Raw genomic sequence first — 18,491 nt, forward strand, 5'->3', positions numbered from 1 at the left:
GTAGAAATGGAAGTAGAAGACTTAAAAGAGAAATTAGAAGAATCTAATAAAAAAGTTAAAGAGACACAGGAGCTGTTAGCTCAGAAGATAGATATAATAGAAAACTATAATAGAAGAAATAATATAAAGATAGTGGGCCTTAAGGAAGATGAAGAAGGCAAGAATATGAGAGAATTTATAAAAGATTGGATCCCCAGGGTCCTAGGAAGACCAGAATTACAGGAAGAAATGGAAATAGAGAGGGCACATAGAACTTTAGCCCCGAAACCACAACCGCAGCAAAAACCAAGATCCATTTTAGTAAAATTCTTAAGATATACAACAAGAGAAAATATATTGGAGAAAGCAATGAAGAAAGTAAGAGAGGACAAAAGCCACTGGAATATAAAGGTCAAAAATTTTTTTTCTATCCAGACATAAGTTTTGAACTCCTGAAGAAGAGGAAGGAGTTCAATACAGCAAAAACGATCTTATGGAAAAAAGGATATAAATTTATGTTAAAGTACCCAGCGGTACTTAAAATAGTTATTCCAGGGCAACAAAACAGACTATTCTCGGATCCAGAGGAAGCAAGGAAATTTGCAGAACAACTACAAAACAAGCAGAGAGATGAAGACATGTAATGAGAGTAAAAATGACCACGAATTATATGTATGTGTGTAAAGGGGTATATGTGTGTATATGTATAGTGTGTATACATGAATGTATCCGTATTTAGAGGAAAATATATAGAGTACAGACAAGAATTAATAAGGGAGGGAAAGGGAATAGAGGGAATAAGGAGGGAATTAAAAGAGTGACCTTTGTTACATATGAAATTTGAAATCTTTTCTGGGGGGGGCTGGGTGGGGAGGAGTTACGGTCACTGCAAAATCAGTTGACGTTTGCGAGTGAATTCGCAAATCAAAATGGAGAGGGGAGATGTGGTTGTCCGACAAGGGATAAAGGGCAACTCAGGAGGGGGAGGGGAGAATGGGGTTAAAGAAGTTTTAAATAGGAGAATAAGGAAAATGTTTGATGTTTTAGAAATGTTGTCTTATAAAATGTTCAAAACAAGAAAGCAGAAATGGATAAGAAGGAAAGGTGATGATGAGAAACGGAAAGGGAAGATAAACAAAGTATGAAATGGCTACGCTGAACTATATGACTTTAAATATTAATGGAATACATAACCAAATTAAAAGGAAGAAACTGCTAAATTTACTGAAAAAATAAAAAATTGATATAGCATTTGTGCAAGAAACACATTTAACTGAATTGGAGCACAAGAAATTAAAGAGAGATTGGGTAGGACACGTAACAGCAGCGTCATATAATTCAAAAGCAAGAGGAGTAGCTATATTAATTAGTAAAAATGTGCCAATTAAAATAGAAGAGAAAATAATAGATCCAGCAGGGAGATATGTAATGATAAATGTCAGATATATTCGGAGTTTTGGAATCTACTCAATGTATATTCACCTAACGAAGAAGATCAAAAGTTTATGCAAGATATTTTTTTGAAGATAGCAGATACGCAAGGGAACATATTAATAGGAGGGGATTTCAACCTGAATTTGGATTCAAATATGGACAAAACTGGGAAAAAAATTAACAGAAAGAACAAAGTAACCAAATTTTGGATATATGGAGGAAACAACACCCAAATGAAAAGGAATATTCATATTACTCGGGTAGACATAAAACATACTCAAGAATAGACCTATTTTTGTTATCAGCTCGTATGCAAGATAGAGTAAGAAAAACAGAATATAAAGCTAGAATATTATCGGACCATTCATCCCTAATATTGACAATAAAGTTAGAGGACATCCCTCCGAGAATGTATAGATGGAGATTAAACTCCATGCTACTCAAAAGGCAGGATTTTAGAGAATTCATTGAAAGACAAATTAAAATGTATTTTGAAATAAATACGGAATCAGTGAAAGATAAGTTTATACTATGGGATGCAATGAAAGCTTTCATTAGAGGGCAAATAATAAGTTATGTAACCAAGATGAAGAAGGACTATAATCAGGAAACAGAGCAGTTGGAAAGGGAAATAGTAAATATAGAAAAAGAATTAGCAATAAAGGAAGATACAACTAAAAGAAGAGAATTGGCAGATAAAAAAATAAAATATGAAACACTACAAACATATAAGGTGGAGAAGAACATAATGAAGACAAAACAGAAATATTATGAACTAGGGGAAAAAACGCACAAAATTCTAGCATGGCAGCTTAAGACAGAACAAGCTAAGAAAATGGTATTGGCATCAAGGAAAAAAGACAAACAAACCACATATAATCCAAAGGAGATCAAGGAAAACTTTAGAGAATTCTATGAACAATTATACCAAACTGAAAACGAAGGGAAAGAAGGGAAAATAGATGAATTTTTAACTAAAATTGAACTACCAAAATTACAAATAAAGGAACAAAATAAATTAGCAGAACCATTTGAAATAGTAGAAATACAAGAGATAATAAAAAAATTACCAAATAATAAAACACCAGGAGAGGATGGATTCCCAATAGAATTCTATAAAACATTTAAAGATTTATTAATTCCTCCCCTCCTGGAAGTAATCAACCAGATTGATTACTTACCAGATTCATGTAAAACAGCAATAATTACAGTAATACGAAAGCAAGGGAAAGATCCACTCGCACCAGCGTCATATAGACCAATATCATTACTTAACATAGATTATAAGATAATAGCTAAACTATTAGCAAACAGATTAGCAGAGTATGTACCGAAAATGGTAAATCTAGACCAAACTGGATTTATTTAAAAAAGATGCACAACAGACAATATTTGTAAATTTATTAACTTAATTCATGCAGTAGAAGGGAGTAAAGCGCCAACAGTAGCAGTTGCTTTAGACGCAGAGAAGGCCTTTGACAGAGTAGAATGGAATTATTTATTCAAAGTATTGCAAAAATTCAGTTTACCAGAGAAGTATATTAATTGGATTAAAGCATTATATAAGGGGCCATTGGCGAAAGTGACAGTAAATGGATATATATCAAAGCTATTTAACTTAAGCAGGTCAACACGGCAGGGATGCCCACTATCACCCTTATTGTTCGCGTTAGCTATAGAACCACTAGCAGAATTGATAAGAACAGAAAATAATTTAAAAGGGATAAAAATAAAAGACAAGGAATATAAAATCAGTTTATTTGCGGATGATGTTATAGTATACTTAACAGAACCAGAACTATCAATAAAAGAATTATATAAGAAATTGAAGGAATATGGAGAAGTGTCGGGTTACAAGATTAACATAAATAAAAGTGAAGCAATGCCAATGAATAATGCGGATTTCTCAAAATTTATGAAGGAATCACCATTCAGATGGCAAATGCAAGCAATAAGATACCTAGGTATACAAATAAATAAAAATCTCGGCCAACTATATAAACTCAATTATTATCCACTAATGAAAAAATTACAGGACGATTTAGAGCATTGGAAAGATTTAGCATTAACACTAATAGGAAGGATAAACTGTATTAAAATGAACATTTTCCCAAGGATATTATACCTATTTCAGGCATTGCCAATACACTTGACAGAGAAATTCTTCAAGGAGTTAAAGAAAATAATAAGGAAATTTTTATGGAAAGGGGGGAAACCGAGGATAGCACTAGATAAATTAACAGAATGGTATAAACAAGGAGGCTTACAACTGCCAAACTTTAAAAATTATTATAGAGCCACACAATTAAGATACCTATCAGATTTTTATCAAACAAGGGAAAAGCCAGATTGGACTAGATTAGAATTAGATAAAATAGGGGAAAAGATACCTGAACACATTATATAAATGGGATGAAAAATTGGTACAACATAGAAGTTCTCCAGTATTACATCATCTACTCAATATTTGGAAAAAGATTCATGTAGAAAGGAATAAAACAAATTATCAATGACCAAAACTAATATTGACGCAAAATAAGTTACTCCCTTTTACAATAGATAACCTTTCCTTTAGAGAATGGGAGAAAAAAGGGATCAAAAGAATAGAAAATTGTTTTTCAGGAAATAGATTATTATCCTTTGAACAAATGAAAGATAAATACAATATAACTCAAGATACAGTGCTGGCATATTACCAATTGAGATCCTACTTGAAGGACAAATTAGGAAGCAGTCTGAGGTTACCAGAGGGAAGTAACTTTGAATATGTGATTACAGATACAATGATAATCAAAAGATTTATAACAAATATGTATATTAAACTGCAAGAAAAGGAGAATGAGGAAACAAATGGTAAAACTAAACAAAAATGGGAACAAGATTTAAACATAAAGATAAAGAAGGAAGCATGGGAGAAGTTATGCTCTGGAACTATGAGAAATACAATAAACACGAGGTTACGTATGATACAATATAACTGGATACACAGGCTATACATTACACCTCAAAAGTTAAATAAATGGGACCCAACAGTATCTGATAGATGTTTTCAATGTATAAAAGAAATGGGAACAACAATTCATGCAATCTGGACATGTGAGAAAGTAGAAAAATTTTGGGAAGATCTAAACCAAATATTAAATAAAATTACAGAAAACAATATACCAAAAAATCCAGAGATCTTCCTACTAAGTAACATAAAAAAACAAAGAATTTGGAATTGATTTGGATGGTGCACAAAAAAGATTTGTTAAGATAGCTCTAGCCGTAGCAAAAAAATGTATTATGTCAACCTGGAAATTGGAAGATAATTTGAAAATACAACAATGGTATATAGAAATGAATAAATGTATTCCATTAGAAAAAATAACATATAGTTTAAGAAATAATATTGAAATATTTGAACAAATATGGGAGCCTTACATGAAACACAATAGAGAAAACCTACCGGGGACATTCACTACCTAAATTAACGAAAGGAGAAGGAAATGAAAAGAATTGACTCAGTGGAATTTCTTGTTTATTTTTATTGAATGACAACATTGTTTGACTGGTTTAATGTATCCTAGATTTTGTACTTTAAATGGACGGGGGGGGAGGTAGGGAGGGTGGGATGGGAGGAGGGTGGGGGGAGAAAATGGCACTGTATATATTTGAAAAGGAAAATGTATGTATCATGGTCAATGTGGTTTATGGTGTGAAAAATAAAAAAATTTAAAAAAAAAGTTGTCCTGTCTGTGAGACCCAGCTCCTTGTGATCCCTTTCTCACTGAACTGTTTGGTTTTTCACACAATGCTCATGTGAATTAATATTTCTGCTTCTTGTGCATCTTCACCACCATCTCAGATCCTCAACTGAAATAACTCAATCCTTTGTTCAATCCATCCCCAACCTTGCTACAGATAATACGCTGACCAGTGCTGCTGTTCTTTATGCTCTCTTGAATTTTATTTCTTCCAACACACTGCTAGCAAGCCCTCATGCATGAAGTTTGAACAGTTTCCTATCCACTTGCTTGTACCTTGGCAGCAAAATCAATCTGACTGGAGGTTATGGATTGGAGGGAAAATGGAACACAGGGAGAGACTCCTCAGTTCTTGTGAGTGGGAAGCAAGACAATTACTCCATCACTTCAGCCAGCCAAAATACCTTGTAACCAATTCATTACTTTAAAAATCCTGTTGTTTTGTAGGCAAAGGTGGGAACAGTTTATGACTTCACAAGGTCTGACAGACAACATTGAGACAGATTATGTATTAATCTGAGTTGTGAGTTCTGCTGGTTGAAAAAAGAATGATCCTGTCTTTGATAAGTTCTATGAATCTTTCCAGTATACGTTAAGCTCCAGAAGTTATAGGCAGGCCTTTGGTTTAATGGTTTGTCTGTGGAACTGAATCTCTGTTCTTGTCCGTAAGTATTAATGCGAATTATGATCTAGACTTGGAGCAATGAAAATCAGAAAGCAAAGTGATAGCCAGATGAGAGGAGTGAAAATCCTTGCCCATAACTTGTGATGCCAAGAGTAACTTAGAAATATAGAAACATAGAAGATAGGAGCAGGAGTAGGTCATTCGACCCTTCGAGCCTGCTCTGCCATTCAACGAGATCATGGCTGATCTTAAAGTTCAGTACCCCGTCCCCGCCTTCTCTCCGTAACCTTTAATACCCTTATACTGAAGAAATATATCTAATTCCCTCTTAAATATATTTAATGAACCTGCCTCTACTGCCCTCTGTGGCAATGAATTCCACAGATTCACCACCCTCTGGGTAAAGAAATTCCTCCTCATCTCGGTCCTAAATGGTTTGCCTATTATCCTCAAACCATGGCCCCGGGTTCTGGATTTTCCCATCATTGGAAACATCCCATCTGCATCCATTCTGTCCAGTCCTACCAGAATTTTATATGTCTCTATGAGATCCCCTCTCAATCTTCTAAACTCCAGCGAATACAATCCCAATTTGCGCAATCTTTCCTCATAAGTCATTCCTGCCATTCCAGGTATCAGCCTGGTGAATCGCCTCTGCACTCCCTCCATTGCAAGAACATCTTTCCTTAGATAAGGTGACCAAAACTGCACACAACACTCCAGGTGTGGTCTCACCAAGGCCCTGTACAGCTGCAGTAAGGTATCCTTGTTCCTATACTCAAACCCTCTTGATATGAAGGCCAACATACCATTTGCCTTTTTAACCGCCTGCTGTACCTGCATGCTCGCCTTCAGAGACTGATGTACAAGTACTCTCTGGACTTCCCCATCTCTTAATCTATTGCCATTCAAATAGTAATCTGCCCTCCGGTTTGTATTACCTCACATTTATCCACATTGTAGTGCATTTGCCATGTATCTGCCCAGTCCCTCAATTTATCCAAATCACACTGGAGCTTCCTGACCCCCTCTTCCGTGCACACAACCCCTCCTAGCTTAGTGTCATCTGCAAATTTGGAGATATTACATCCAATCCCCTCATCCAGATCATTATTGTAAATTGTGAACAGCTGGGGTCCCAGTACAGATCCCTGTGGCACCCCACTGGTCACCGCCTTCCACTCAGAAAACGAGCCATTTATCCCAACTCTCTGTCTTCTACCTGCCAGCCAGTTCTCAATCCACATCAATACTTTGCCCCCATTCCCATGAGCCTTAATTTTGGAAGCCAGTCGTTTATGCGGAACCTTATCGAAGGCCTTTTGGAAGTCCAGGTACACCACATCCACTGGCTCTCCCCCATCTATTTTACCTGTCACCATCTCAAAGAATTCCAATAGATTTGTCAAGCACGATTTACCTTTTGTAAATCCATGTTGACTCCGTCCGATCCCTTCTCTGCTAGTCATATGCTCCGCTATTACATCCTTAATAATGGATTCCATCATTTTCCCCACTACTGATGTAAGGCTCACAGGCCGATAATTCCCGGCTTTTTCTCTACCCCCCTTTTTAAATAGTGGGGTAACATTAGCTACCCTCCAATCCATGTGTACTGATCCTGACTTACCCACCACGGAGAGGAAACAGAGGGAAACAAGAGCAAAAGCTGAGAATGGTCTCGTTCTCCTGTAGTGAGGGCCTATATCAGTGCTGTGCCATCCCCATCATCTATCGATACTTTACATGCTGCAGTTGAACTATATAGAGGGAAGGCTGATCAGTGACTCATTGAGCTACGTGAACCACTCAGAGGATAAAAGTGCACTTGGATGTCCCAAAGTTTGAGCGAGTCAAAGGTTCATAGTAATACACCAGGCAAGTGCTACAGCAGGGGTCCTCAAACTTTTTAGACCATTGACCCTTTCAAGGACAATGTAGTACCTCATCAATCCTCAGGCATGGAATCTTGTTGCTGGAAGGGGGAGAGGGAGAACGAGGAGTGGGGGGAAATGGCTGGATGGGGGAGCTGGGCAGCGGCTTTGGCGGCAGTGGCTGTGCTGGACTGGGAGGCTATTTTAAATCAACTCCTCTGCATTATTGACACCCTCCCCCTGTGTTATCGACCCCTCCCTTTTGACTCCCTGGCATTTGTCGACCCCTGGAAGGTCCCATTGACCCTTGGGGGTTGATATCGACCACTTTGGAGACCTCTTTGCTACAGTGTTAAACCGTGTATGTGTCCAAGCACAACATGAACCTGGGAGAACACAGTCACTTGAAGGTCACTCAGAAATAACATCTCTTTATTGGAGTACAGAGTGAGGTTTTTGAATCTCTGCATTTCTGCTGAAAACTGAATGTAACAAATAATGACAAATAGTTGTATCCTTGTATAAAAGTGTTGATCAACCAGTCCCCTATCTAAAGCACCATATGTACTCAATACAAATTGGCAACACTTGGAACTGGAATTGGTGCAGGCATGCCTGTTGTTGCTAGACCTTTTAGAGCTACGTGTATGTCAATTAGGATTCGTTATTGCACACAGATTCATATTCATGCATAGGAATTTAATGACCAATGTACAGTGAGAGAGAGCAAAGAAGCATAGTGCACAATACTGGAAAATGTAATCATTTTATTATTTAATAGCAGAGCCTTGTAAAATTGAAATATTGGATGATGTGGCAGTGGGGAGCTTGATTAAAACCAATGGTAGTGACATCTCACCTTCTGATCAGGTTGTTTGAGTCTTTTAGATATTATGAAAAAAGTGTTAATGTTCAACCACAGAAATTTCAGAATTTAAATTCACAAAATTATATTCTAAAAAATTATTATAGACTTACCAGATTTTGGAGGGAAACTTTGATAACACATCTTATAAACATTTTTCCAGTGGTTAATGAATATTGGAGGATGCAACGTGTGGTGCCTGCTTTCCCACCCAACACATACAGCCCAGTGCAAAAGGAAGACTATTTACTCTGACTCCTGTCCTGCATTAGCATGGTTCATATGTTACACCCTCCCAAAATGGTTCAGAGATGATGACTAAATATGGAATTTACTAAGGATATGCTTTAAATTGTGCAATTCCATTACAGCATATAAAGAATTAAAAATTAAAAAGAATGCAGTTGCCAGAAGTTTGAAATAAAAACAAACATAAAATACTGGAACCCTCAGCAGGTAAAGCAGCATCTGTGAAAGAGAAACCGAATTAAAATGGTGCAAGTTAGAGATCCGTTGCAAGTCAGAACTGCCTTTGATTTTTAGTCATCGACAAGTGTGCTCCCACATTTGGGTTTGTAATGAGATGAGGCAGTTAAGTCCCTGATAGTGAGAGTCAGTATCAAGGAGAGAAAAGAAATTCATCTACATTGTTGATGAAAGCAAGCAGGCTATGACTGTGGAAGAGAAATATGTTCCATGTGATACAACCCAAGGAATTCTGCCCATCCCTATAGGTGAAGAAAGAAATGGATGCTGGCTTTCGATATTTGTCTCCTTGAGCCTGCTTTGCATTTCAGTAATAAAGATGATCATCTCCTTAATTTGTTTTCTTCAGATTCAGGAAGTGTTGGATGAGGAAGAGTAAATCACTTTGGTCAAGGAGGAAGGAGCAAGAAGGAATGGAACTCATTCTCATGAATTGTAATGAGGCTGACGTTACTGAGGAGATGAAGATGAGGAGATGTGCCCCGAGGTAAGGGAAGTGGGTTGTATGCTGTGTCACTCTGCGATGATCACGTGCCACGATGGCCTCATTGGCCATTCCATTCAACCACACTGATTCAGCTGCCTTCACCTGTGGTGGACTACATCGGATGTGCTTTTAGCAAACAAAGAGGTGCTGGAGGACTCAGTGGGTCAGACAGCATTTGTGGACAGTAGTGGTCAGTCTAGGTTTTGGGTAGGGACCCTTTATTGAGGCTTTAACTTTAACAAGCCTTTAACCTATTGCTGGGATCTGATTGCCCCCCCCCTTCATTTTTCTTATAGTAGGAAAGGGAATGTGTAGTGTGAGTGGTTTACTCAGTCTGTCCAGTTCATTGTTGATTGTGTGCAGTTAAAATTCCATTTTGTGCTGGATTATTCATAGAACTCAAAGCAGTGCGAGGAGTGTGCAACCTTCACCACCAAGGCTATAAAGACTGCCCCTAGTTTCAGAGTTACAGCATCATGGACTCTCAACTGAGGAATGTGCAAGCACTGAGGACAAGCTTCAGGAATGGAAGTATGTGGCCAGAGAGTTACTGAACTCTGTGGCCTTCCTTTCCCGAAGGGCAGTTTCCTTCACTTCTCATTACCAGAATCTGTGGTGGTCCCAGGACTGGTCTTCTTTTGCCTCCTAACCCATGAAAACTACATTTTGGCCAGGCCCAGTGAGCAGGAAATCTAGGTTTCAGATTCTTAAGCATATGGTGAGGTGGTGCATCTGATGCTGCCATCCCACTGATCATGGGCTCCCAGTGGAACTGGAATGGCAGAAACCACTTGGTATGGCACATTGTGGAGCCCAAGCCAGATCCAAGACCTTTCATTTGCTCACAGATAGACACTAAAAGATGGCACCTGAATGGCAATCCACAAACACCAGTGGGAGCTCATTCCCAGGGCAATTTGTCATGGGAGACCCAACTCTGGTCAACCAGCAGTTGTAATACAGCTTCTCGGACTCTAACCAGGAAAAATACTGAAGTATATTGACTGGTAAGTTTTGGCATCCCGTGGAAAAATTTTGGGCTTTCCTCAGTTAAAGACTAAACTTTCCATTTAAGAGAGACACTATATGAAACTTGATTCTCATTCATTGTTGAGATCTATTAAAGAGAGAGCAGTTGGAGCATTAGTAGTTCAAAAGCAAATAAAACTCAGGAGTGTGAGCAATGATCCACTCTATACTGCCAAGGGCTAAGAGATTTTCTTAAAATCATTTGCAGATGATTGAAAAGGCAAGAGGTAATATAAAACCAGAAGAAAAAGTACATGAAAATTCTTGAGTTTGAAAAATGGATAAGTGATAAAAGAGAGAGGGAATATGAAATAAACTTGGATGGTATATCAAAATCAACCTAACAATACCATAAATTCCTCAAAATACCCAGCTGATGGAGGCCCTAGTGGACATCTTCAACCTCTCACTGCATCAGTCCTCTGTCCCCACAGGTTTCAAGGCAGTCACCATCATCCCAATGCCCAAGAAAGTGACAATAACTAGACTAGATGACTACAGCTCCATGGCACTGATGTCTATGATCATTAAGTGCTTTGAGTGGCTGGTGATGGAACACATCAAAGTGCATCTTCCAGTAACATTGGTCCTATTCCAAACCAGTCCACAAATGATGCAATAGCATTGACCCTCCACTCATAACCTCAAGCCCCATTTCTCACACACCTCAGGACTATGTGCTCAGCCCACTAATGTTCATGCTGTTGAATCACAACTGCACTGCCAGATTCATCTCCAACAGAATCATGAAATTTGTGGATGATACAACAGTAGTTGGCCTCATCAGCAACAACGATGAGTCATGTAAAAGAGAAGAGGTTGAAAGGCTCCTAAAATGATGTGACAACACCAATCTGAGTCTGAACATGGACAAGCAAAGTAGATGATTCTGGACTTCAGAAAGATGAAGGGCAGCCATTCTCCACTACACATCAAGGTTCTGTTGTGGAAAGAGTGGCGAGAATAAAGTACCTTGCCATACATATAAGTGACCTATCCTGGATTCACACCTCGTCATTAGACAGGAAGGCACTTCCTAAGGAGGGTAAGGAAGGCAAGGCTACTGAACCCCATCTTGAGACCTTTTACAGGAGCCCAATTGAGAATGTCCTGTTTAGCTGCATCATTGTGTGGTATTATAGCTGCAAAACATCAGACCAGACGTCCATACAGAGGCTCATTAAAACAGCTGAAGTGTATGTCAGAATCTTTGATGGCTTTACTCTGCCTCTGAGTTCTGGCTAATATCTTAAAACTAACATCAAAAACATCAGGAAGGGAATCAAGGGTTACGGGAGAAAGCAGAGGAGAATGGAGTTGAAAATTGAAGAGTAAACTAGCCATGATGGAATGGTGTGGGTGTATCATTGTGTGTTATGGTAGCTGCAAAGCATCAGAAGTCTACATAGAGGATCATTAAAACAGCCAAGAGGATTTCCCTTTCCTCAATAGACAACATTTTCTGGGAGCATCATCTAAATAGGGCTCAAGGAATTACAGAAGACCCTTTCCATCCATTACACAGTATCTTCAACCTACTACCATTAAGAAGAAAGTACTGGAGCATCAAAATCAGGACTGCCAAGCTGGGGAATAGGTTCTTCCCGCAGGCTGTGAGACTAATGAACAGGATCCTGTAACCATGGTCATCCCAAATATTTATATAAATTAATTTTGATTATTGATATGATCTTTATTGTGTGTATTGTGTGTTTTTGTGCATGATCTAGAGAAGCATTATTTCGTCTGGTTGTAGATGTATAATCAGATGATAATAAACTTGAACTTGAATGATGTAGTAAATTGGCCACCTTTCCTGGAGACAAGAGTTCAAGTTGACCATTGGGATTACATGAGGTTGAGAAAACCGTTTTGAAAACTCCAGCCCACAACCATTGCCACATTAGGTAATGCTTCACTTCAGGAGTGGGTCTCAGAAAATTAACTGCAGAGCTTATAATAAAAAAAATGTAGGGCCAAACTCGTAAGCTTGAAGGTCATATTGGCTTGTAATAAAAGAATTGTGGGGCCAAGCTCATAAGCTTGAAGGTCATATTGGCTTGTAATAAAAGAATTGTGGGGCCAAGCTCATAAGCTTGAAGGTCATATTGGCTTGTAATAAAAGAATTGTGGGGCCAAGCTCAATTCTTGAAGGTCATATAGGCTTGTAATAAAAGAATTTTGGGGCCAAGCTCATAAGCTTGAAGGTCATATTGGCTTGTAATAAAAGAATTGTGGGGCCAAGCTCATAAACTTGAAGGTCATATTGGCTTGTAATAAAAGAATTTTGGGGCCAAGCTCATAAGCTTGAAGGTCATATTGGCTTGTAATAAAAGAATTGTGGGGCCAAGCTCATAAACTTGAAGGTCATACTGGCTTGTAATAAAAGAACTGCGGGACCAAGCTCATAAACTTGAAGGTCATATTGGCTTGTAATAAAAGAATTGTGGGGCCAAGCTCATAAGCTTGAAGGTCATATTGGCTTGTAATAAAAGAATTGTGGGGCCAAGCTCATAAACTTGAAGGTCATATTGGCTTGTAATAAAAGAATTGTGGGGCCAAGCTCATAAGCTTGAAGGTCATATTGGCTTGTAATAAAAGAATTGTGGGGCCAAGCTCATAAGCTTGAAGGTCATATTGGCTTGTAATAAAAGAATTGTGGGGCCAAGCTCATAAACTTGAAGGTCATATTGGCTTGTAATAAAAGAACTGCGGGGCCAAGCTCATAAACTTGAAGGTCATATTGGCTTGTAATAAAAGAATTTTGGGGCCAAGCTCATAAGCTTGAAGGTCATATTGGCTTGTAATAAAAGAATTGTGGGGCCAAGCTCATAAACTTGAAGGTCATACTGGCTTGTAATAAAAGAACTGCGGGACCAAGCTCATAAACTTGAAGGTCATATTGGCTTGTAATAAAAGAATTGTGGGGCCAAGTTCATAAGCTTGAAGGTCATATTGGCTTGTAATAAAAGAATTGTGGGGCCAAGCTCATAAACTTGAAGGTCATATTGGCTTGTAATAAAAGAATTGTGGGGCCAAGCTCATAAACTTGAAGGTCATATTGGCTTGTAATAAAAGAATTGTGGGGCCAAGCTCATAAGCTTGAAGGTCATATAGGCTTGTAATAAAAGAATTGTGGGGCCAAGCTCATAAGCTTGAAGGTCATATTGGCTTGTAATAAAAGAATTGTGGGGCCAAGCTCATAAACTTGAAGGTCATATTGGCTTGTAATAAAAGAACTGCGGGGCCAAGCTCATAAACTTGAAGGTCATATTGGCTTGTAATAAAAGAATTGTGGGGCCAAGCTCATAAGCTTGAAGGTCATATTGGCTTGTAATAAAAGAATTTTGGGGCCAAGCTCATAAGCTTGAAGGTCATATTGGCTTGTAATAAAAGAATTGTGGGGCCAAGCTCATAAACTTGAAGGTCATATAGGCTTGTAATAAAAGAATTGTGGGGCCAAGCTCATAAGCTTGAAGGTCATATTGGCTTGTAATAAAAGAATTGTGGGGCCAAGCTCATAAACTTGAAGGTCATATTGGCTTGTAATAAAAGAATTGCGGGGCCAAGCTCATAAACTTGAAGGTCATATTGGCTTGTAATAAAAGAATTGTGGGGCCAAGCTCATAAGCTTGAAGGTCATATTGGCTTGTAATAAAAGAATTGTGGGGCCAAGCTCATAAACTTGAAGGTCATATTGGCTTGTAATAAAAGAATTGCGGGGCCAAGCTCATAAACTTGAAAGTCATATTGGCTTGTAATAAAAGAATTGTGGGGCCAAGCTCATAAACTTGAAGGTCATATTGGCTTGGCATGGAGCATTGCCCCGAATATTGGCCTTGTCAATCGAATCCCATAACAATCCAAGCCTCTGATTTGTTGAATGTTGTCTTCGACCGGAGCGCTCTCCCCGCGGGGACAATATAAGGAGAGCGCCGCTCTAGCGTGATCTGTGGCGTGAAGATGAAGTCCCTGCTCATGCTGGCGATCTGTGCTGCGGGTACCGGCTTTCTGCTGCAGGGTTCTGTCTAAATGGAGGGGAATATGCATTTAAGACATAGCAACCTATCTCATCTCAGTGGCGGATTCGCCAACCGTTCGGTGGGGTTGTTTTTGGTGCGTTCAATGAGCAATTTAGTTTGGTTCTGTAATATTGTAAGGACAACTGTGCCGGGCACCTTTTGTTCATTGAGTCTGGGAAATGTGAGTTGGAGGTTCGATGAATGTAATTCACGTTAAATGGGGGAAGCGTGGGATTCTTGCTGACTCTTTGGTAGTCGGGTTTACGGAGATACTAATTAATGTTTTTGACCGTTTCCAGTATTATTTGCTCAACCAGTCGCCGCTGAGAAACCCGTAAGTTCAAGAGTTTTCTGTTTTTCCATGTATCGTTTCAAATGAAATGGTGGGAAGGACCGGCAGCATCAATGGGAAAGATTTTCATGGAAAACAAGCTGGAAGATGCAGAGAAAACGGGGCGTTAAAGAAAGAAGGGGGAGGGGGGATCAGAGTTTAAAGGACAGAAGTGAAAGGTTAAAAAAACACAGGTAAAGAAACCAAGGAAGGGTCCGGGTGGAGATGAGCCCGACATTGTCAGTGTCGTGTTTAACCAACGTTTGAAGTGCTCTCTTTGGACTTTGACGAGCTTGGTTGGGGCAGGTGAGCTGGTCAGAGGACCCAGAATGGAGCTGAGATGGAGAATGGAGGTGACAGGCAATTAGAACCTGAGGGCTGAGGGCTAAACGAAGGTGTGTGTTCTTCCTTGCCCCCACGGGAGGGCTAAGTGTGGTACCCTTACTTGAAAGATGTGTCGGTCAATCATTGCTTTACTCGCAACGAAGGCATGAAACCCTGGATTGTGGAAAGGGAGGATGTAAGTTGCTGTGTTGCAGCTCCTACAGCGAGGAGAAGGGGATTGGCTTGTTGAGCAATGGACTGGGATCCTTCGATGGGAAGTTACTTCTGAATATTGAAAGAGGCCGGGGGTGGTAGTGGCATTAAGCTAAAGGTACTGGAAACATTGGTTGATGTGTGAAAGCTGGAAGATGAGGACATGGATGAATGAATGAAGTTTATTGTCAAATACATAAGTGCACAAGTGCAATTAAAGTCTTACTTGCTGCAGCTTCCCTTGTACATAAATGAGAAAAACATGATGATAATTTATGAGGACTAATAAATATTCACAGTTGGAAATGAGATACGTGCAGAAAAATCTGCCAAGCTTCTGAGTGAATCAGAAAGGAGAGGCAGCAGAGGTGTAGAGATATGGGTTACACACCTGCTAGATGGAAATATTTGTTGGGAGATAAAACTGTATGAAAAATACCAGTGTAGAAGATAGCATCACTACCTCAGATATGCTAGAAATCAGACAGAGAAAGTGAGAGAGATATCAAAGAGAAGGCAAGGGTAAAGAGAGCAGGGGTCAAGGGATCAAATCCTCAACATGAAATTGGGGTGTATTTCCTTTAACTTGGGGATCTCCAAAGTGGTTGATATTGACCTCAAGGGTTGATGGGACCATCCAGGGGGTCGATAAATGCCATGGGGTCGAAAGGGATCAATAATGCAAGGGGCTCAGGGGGAGGCTTACCTGCCATTATTCTTCATGCACCGCTGTCAGCCCTCCCCTCCCCCAAAGCCCAGCCCCCTATCCCCCACAAGTGCAGCCTCACTAAATTTTGTTTTTTTCAGTGTACTTTAAGAAGCTTCTTTTGTCCTTGAGATTAATTATTATCATTATGTTTTAGTGTTTTATGATGTCTTTTGTTTGGTTTCAGCCAAATTGCAAGAAACATTCTCCGCCAAGATGTTCACGGGTGCGAGACCCAGTCTGTGGAACTAATGGCATAACTTTCCCCAACGAGTGTATGCTCTGCTTGTTTAATACGTAAGGAAATTATGTTTTCAATCTTGTATAGTATATAGGCTTCTCCAACAAATCTGAATATGATTCCTTTGAGGATGTAGTGGTGAGTTACCACTTTGAGCACTGTCTTCGTGGCGAAGGTTGACATTTTGATTATAATCCAGCTGCAATGGAGAAATGAAGATTAAACCCCCTAATCGTGATATGGGATTTGGACCAATTCCCATGTGCTGCTTCTCTAGTCCTTCCATCAAGTTTGAAATCAGAGTGAATTGTATCACAATTAAGCCCACAATATATATGAAAATCAAAAAATGGCTTTTCTGGCCTAATCCCACTTCTGAGCAACCAGACTTTGCCACATAATCTACAATACTTCAAGTATTAATCCAAGTTTCTTAAATGTAATAATTACTGTACCTTTCAGGAATCAAATTACAAAAATCTCTCACCCTTTGGATGATTATAAATTCTCCTCTAATCCTTCTGCAATTCTTCAACCCTGGTCAAGGACTTTTCAACTTGTGCTCCTTCAATTTTTGTGCACTTCAATTACACAACCCTCATCCTCTTTTTCCAGCAAAAACAATACTACACTTCCCAATATCACATACGAAACCTAACATGGCCTCAGTGCTTTTGAATTCTAGACTGCAACTGATAGACATGTTTCAGTTCTGGCAGCACCTTGTAAAACTGATATGATCACATTATTTGTGTGTTACTATATTTTCACTCGTGTAACACGCACATACATATAATGCACAGAAAATCATAAATTGAATAAAAATATTTTCGTATAGTGTGCACACGCATATACGAAATCTAAATTTTGAATTCCAGACCAAAACTGATAGACCAAAGGAAGTTGGCTCATATTGTATGTATCAGTTCTTTTAAAGGAGAGATCTCCAAAGTGGTTGATATTGACACCCCCCCCCCCCCCACCCAGGGATTGCTAGGACCATCCAAGGGGTCGTTAAATGCCAAACACCAGGGGGGTGGGGGGGTTGATTTTTGGTGAAGAATGCTTGTGTACATGATGAGTTTTCAACCTTACTTGTCAGTTTTTGAACAAAGAGGTGTCATTTTATATTGGCAAATAACAATGCATTGTTTCAAGATCATTATTAAAGTCGAGTCAGCCCTTTGATCCCAATCCATTGAAATGTGATTTATTTAAAATGTTTTCCTTTACTCTGGTTCCAGGGAATACAATAAAGGTGTTAAGATTCTGAGGAGTGGAGATTGTTAAAGTGAAAATGATTGAAGTAGAAAAACACTCAAGAACCTTGAGTTATCACATGAAGATTGGTGCTATTTAGTCAATGGGAAGCGTTCTCCCAACTTTGCTCTTCATCACATTGGGCTTATCTTCAGAATTGGAGATTGATTCACTGATTAGGTGTTTAGAAAGGGCTGATCAAGGAAATGATTGTCCTTTCATTTAATACTTGATTGGGGAATCAGATTTCATATACTCTCTGCAAAGAATGAACAGATCTATCAATAAATAATGTTTAAAACACTTGTCATAGGTGTTGACGTGCTTTCTTCAATCTCATTGTTAGTGTTAGTGGCTGCGACTCTTGTGTGATCCTCCACATGACAATTCAGACAGCTTTAAATGCAATAGGAAGCCATACAGCCCACTGACAATATGTTGGAGTAACTCAGTCAGAATCCCTGCAACTTTTTCATCTCGAGTACTTGTCCATCACCCTTTTGAATACCACAATTGTGTCTCTATCACTTACTCTCAAAACTCTTGCTATGCACTGCATAAAAGATGTTTCTGTTGTCATTTCAGCATCTTCTGACAGTTACCTTTGTCACCTCTAGCACTTGATACAATGTCAATGTGCTCAGTTTTCTCTGTCTAGACTCATTTTTATTTGGAATACTTTTGTCATATTCCTCTCAACCTGTTGTCTCCTCAGGAAACCAGCCTCAGCTGTTCCAGTCTATGTAATGAAAGTCTTTCATCCATCAAATCATTCCATTAAATCTCTTCTTTCTTTGAAGCCTTTACAGCATTCCTCAAGTCTGATGTTCAGAACAATTGTGGCTGAATCTGTTTTTTTAAGGATTATT

The 18,491-nt window shown here is 39.0% G+C and overlaps 1 protein-coding gene across 1 annotated transcript; it reads left to right on the forward strand.

Annotated features, from left to right (window-relative positions):
• Positions 1-14,451: 14,451 nt before the first annotated feature.
• LOC138757707 (trypsin inhibitor ClTI-1-like) lies at positions 14,452-17,925 on the forward strand. The gene is made up of 4 exons (XM_069925441.1): positions 14,452-14,525; positions 14,847-14,881; positions 16,309-16,418; positions 17,607-17,925. The coding sequence occupies exons 1-4, from the start codon at positions 14,489-14,491 to the stop codon at positions 17,650-17,652; spliced, it is 228 nt and encodes a 75-aa protein (XP_069781542.1). The 5' UTR covers positions 14,452-14,488; the 3' UTR covers positions 17,653-17,925.
• The last annotated feature ends 566 nt before the right edge of the window (positions 17,926-18,491 follow it).

This window comes from Narcine bancroftii, chromosome 1 (assembly GCF_036971445.1).
Source record: "Narcine bancroftii isolate sNarBan1 chromosome 1, sNarBan1.hap1, whole genome shotgun sequence".
Lineage (NCBI taxonomy): Eukaryota > Metazoa > Chordata > Chondrichthyes > Torpediniformes > Narcinidae > Narcine > Narcine bancroftii.